General features: G+C 53.8%; 1 protein-coding gene across 1 annotated transcript in view; it reads left to right on the top strand.

Annotated features, from left to right (window-relative positions):
- The first annotated feature begins 1,308 nt into the window (after positions 1–1,308).
- LOC102035864 (ectonucleoside triphosphate diphosphohydrolase 2-like) overlaps positions 1,309–4,403 on the top strand; it is a 12,670-nt gene continuing 9,575 nt past the window's right edge. Inside the window, exons 1-2 of the mRNA XM_005423798.1 lie at positions 1,309–1,422; positions 3,442–3,559. Of these exons, the coding sequence (XP_005423855.1) occupies positions 1,309–1,422; positions 3,442–3,559 (232 nt within the window). The remainder of the gene's footprint in view (positions 1,423–3,441; positions 3,560–4,403) is intronic.

Genomic DNA, 4,403 nt, shown 5'->3' with positions numbered 1-4,403 from the left:
TGGATTGGTTTGGCTTGGAAGGGACCACAGAGGGTCATCCGGGCCCACCTTCCTTTCCAAGCAGGGCCATCCCAGAATACATGGCACAGGGTCGTGTCCAGTGGTTCTGAGATATCTCCAGCAAGGGACACTCCACACCCTCTCTGGGCTGCCTTTTCAGTGCTTGGTCACCCACATAGGAAAGAAATTCTTCCCCGTGTTTGGGTGGAAGTCCCTGTGTGTCAGTGCTGCCTCTTGTCCAGTGCCGGGCACCAGCAGAGTCTGGTCCATGCTCTGACACCGCCCTTTAGTCACTCATACACATCAATGAGCTCCCCCCTCTGGGCTGTCTCTTCTCCAGGCTGAACAGGCCCAGCTCCCTCAGCCTTTCCTTGCTAGAGAAATATTCCACAGCCTTGACCAACTTAGCAGCTCTCCACAGGACCTGCTCCAGGAGCTCCCACACGGTGGGACTCGTGGGGTGCCCTGTGCAGGGCCAGGGGTTGGACTCGATCCTTGTGGGTCACTTCCAGCTCAGGAGATTCTGTGATTCCATGTTCCTATGCAGCAAAACTCAGGGTTCCTGGGGGTGTCTGAGGCTTCCCTCCTGGCTGATCATGGGCAGACAGCAATGAAAAGAGGAAATGTCACCAAAAACAGAGAAGTGGCCTTTTTCCATTCCTGGTTTGATTTTCAGATCCGTGACCAGTCTGTGGACATGAGCAATCAGCCAATTGCCCCAGTGTGAGCAGCCACGGAGTTTTGTTCACAATTTCCATTTGCAGGGATGAGACTTTGTGGCACTGTCAGGAGAAAGCAGGCGTGTGTTTCATGAAGCCTGAGCCTTGGTTATTTTCCATAGGGAGGCTGTCAGGAAGTGGGGCTCAAGCCCTCAGAAATAAAGTCAATCCAGTGACAAGCAATTTCCCCACCTTCTAATTTGGAAGCTCACGCTGCCAGACGTGGAATACCAAAGGGATGAGTTTTGGCTGCTTTCTGCTCATTACCCAGCTGAGTTAAGCCCACATTTGTGTTTACCTCAGCCCCGCTGCCTGGGGCAGTTTCGAGGTTGCAGTGGTGCCGTTGCACAGCTCGCCCTGGGCCGGGCACGGAGCCCTCCTGTTATTTCTGGGCAGCAGGGATGGAAGGGAAAGCAGAGCAGCCTGACACATCACAGCCAGGCCCACGCTCCCTGCGGTCCCTGTGGCTTGGGGCTGGGCTGAACTCAGAGCCTGGCCCCGGCCACGCCTTTCTGCTCTTTTTAAAGGTTTAGGAGCAGCCGGTTTGCTGCTGCACGGCTTCCTCCGTAGGGAGAGGAGAGCGCTCTTCATGTCTTGGCGAGAGCTGCTGCCCCCCTGGCTGGTGATCGTAGCGGGGCTGACGGGCATCGTGCTGCTCTGTGTCTCCACCAAAGATGTGCCCGTGGCCCCACTCAGGACCAAGGTAAGGGCTCTCCAGGGGGAGACAGGCAGCTAAGCTGGGCTGTTTTATTGCTTTTGACATTGTTTTATTATTGAGCTGCTTACAAATTGAGGAGGGAACTGGGACAAGACTGTCAGGACAGGTTGGCATCTTTCAACATGCTGTAGGTTCTCAAACCAGAAACAAGCTCTCCACTTTGCTTGGTCAGGGAATGCAGGTTGGATGTGGTCCATGGATCAGTGGAGATGCTCAGGGCAGGCTGAGGGGAGGCAGCCCATGGCAGGAGCTGCCCCAGAGCAACAAAGAACCAGTGGTGTCAGTGCAGGGAAGTGCTAGGTCCCTCTCAAAAGTCAGTAGGAATGTGCCCCTGAACTGCTGCTTCTGTCCTAAAAACAAATTGGCTTTCATGCCTTCCTCTCTTTGGTCCCATCTTGATTTCAATCAAAGAGCCAGTGTGCTCCTCACAGCTGGGTCAGGTCTGGGGGGGTTAATGCCCACCTGCTCTGTCTCTTGATGCTCCTGTTGCTGAGGTGAGCTCAGTGACACACCATGGTTTCACCTCAGAAGGAGGCTATCCTGTGTGTTTAGAGATAGCACCCCTCTTCCATGTTCCTCTCAGAAACAAAACTGGATTAAAACCCCCCTTATTGCTCCTTGTTCTGTCCTTTCCTGGTGTTGAACTGGACATAAATGTGGTGATCCCTCCCCTTCTCCCTTGCGCTCCCAGCAGCAGCCTCTAATTTTCTGAAGGAGGAAAAAAAAATCCATATTTCTCCACCAATGCCATTCCTTTCTTCCTCTTCTGCAGCAGCCAACATGTCCCTGCTAGAAACCTGAGCTGTCACTGGTGTGGGAGGGTGCCAGCAGGCTCGGGCAGGCAGCTCCAGCTCCTTCCCCTTCCGCATTGCTGCTCCAGCCCAGCCCCTGGCCTGAGTGCCTGGACTGGTGCAGCTGGGAGCTCCAGGAGGGCAGCAGGCAGCCAGCCTCACTGAGAGCCTGCAGCCAGCTCAGTCTGGTGCTGAAACCCTTCTGGTGGCATTAACATCAACCTCTGAGGAGGTTTCTCCTCCCACTCAGTCCCAGCTCTATTTGTGTGTGAGATCCTGCTTCGACCACGCACTGCCATGCAGCTCATGGGTTTCCTTCCTATCTGTGTAGGAGATATCCCAACCTGGGGTCATATAGTAGGAGCAGAGGAGCCCCAGGCTGGCTCTGGGGCTATTTTGGGTGTGAGGACATCCAGAGGTGTGCTGCAGGGTAGTCCAGTGGCCTCCACTTGCTCATCCTCATATACTGAGAGCAGCAAGGCTGGGTCAGCAGCAAACAGACAAACACTGGGGACAAAGAGACAGAGAGCCCTTGGCTTGGGTAATAGCAGAGCTGCCAGGGGACAAGGGGCTGAGCTGCTCATGTCTCCTGCTGCTGCTCTTCCTGCCAAGACGTCATCTCTGTCTCTGAGGGCTGCTGTGCTGTACAGTGTCTGCTGGTTGCTGCAGCTCCCACAGCTCTGCACACATCAGGGCAAACGTAGCCTGTGTCACACCATCACTGCAGTGGGACATCAAAGAGACACAGGGCTCCTCAGAACAAGTGAGCTGCAGCCCTCCAATCCCTGCACAAAAGCCTGAGCAAACCAATCAGCAGCAGTTTGAGTCCCAGAATCCGTGGAGAACTCGTACAGTGCCATCTCCCACTGCTTTAGGACCTGTTTTTCCTGAGCTCCAGGTGGCTCAGCTCTCAGGGGAGGCCCTCTGCCTGGTTTCAGGAGCAGCTCCAGCACATGCCACTGTAGGGCTGATGTATTTCTGGGCGTTTCTCCACTCCTGCTGTTCCTCATATATATTCAGAAATGCAGGTGGTTCCCTGCAAATCCTCATCATCTTCTGGCTTCGCCTGCTCTTTGAATGTAACAAGCAAACTCAAACACTGCAGTGCAGGCCCAGGTCACCCAGAATATTTATATATGCTGGGTAACCCTACTATATCAATCAGCATGCATTCAGTAGTGTTTTTCAGTAGAATGTTCTGGGGTTTTTCCAGTATGGCATTGTTCTGGATGCTGGCCCATCCCGCACCATCCTCTTCATCTACCAGTGGACAACCACCAAGGCAAACAAGACCGGGGTGATCAGAGGATGCAGTTCCTGTCCTGTGCAAGGTAAGGTGCCCATTTCCTGCTCAATGGTCTGTGAGACTGCCATGGGATGGATGGAAAACCAGAGACCTGTGCATGAACCAGTGCCGTAAATTCCTTGGCTCCTGCACCCAGCTGTGCATGGAAATGGTGAAGCACAAGTTGCTTCTTTTCAGCATGGCTCTTCTCCACTGGGCAGATTTAGCCACACACAGCTGGACATCAGGCACTTGGCAGTAGCAGGGTCAGGATTTGGGGGCTGCTGCAGGCAGGGAAGCATGCAGAGAGGATGTGGCTTGTCCTGATGTCCACATGGATCAGTGGTAGAGCCAAGGTTGCTGGAGCTTTTCACCCAGGAGAGGCAGTGAACAGCAATGGAGACAAATCTGACTGCAGGATGACTCCTGGTGTCTTCTGCCTCCTCCTGACTGTGCCCTGGGCAGTGAGTGGGGTAGCTCCAGGACAACAGAGCTGAAAATACTCCAGTCCCCCATATGGCATTTGACAGCACAAGCGTGAGTTCAGCTTGCCTTCAGGTGTCCCATTTCAGAGAATTTGGGGGTTTTCCTCACAAATTTGAATCAGTTTGGCCCTGCCAATGCCAGCTGAGAGGATTTCATGCATTAATGCATGATGGGGTTTTCCTTCCCTATCTCCTAATCTTGCTTTGATGTTAAAGCCTGGTTGTAGTGGGATGCTGGGAAGGACTGAGCCCTCAGCAGCAGTGTGCTGTGGGAGGGCAGCTGCACAGCAAGCAGGGAACGGGATTTGTGCCCTTGCAGGCTGTAAACAGCACAAATTACACACAGAAGATGCAAGAAGGGCTCCCTGAAACCTTGTTCATGTCCCTCATTCCGGGGCTGGGTTC

This window comes from Geospiza fortis, unplaced genomic scaffold (genome assembly GCF_000277835.1).
Source record: "Geospiza fortis unplaced genomic scaffold, GeoFor_1.0 scaffold85, whole genome shotgun sequence".
Taxonomy (NCBI): domain Eukaryota; kingdom Metazoa; phylum Chordata; class Aves; order Passeriformes; family Thraupidae; genus Geospiza; species Geospiza fortis.
Note: the sequence above shows the minus strand (reverse complement) of the source record. Positions and strands in the feature narration are given on the sequence as shown.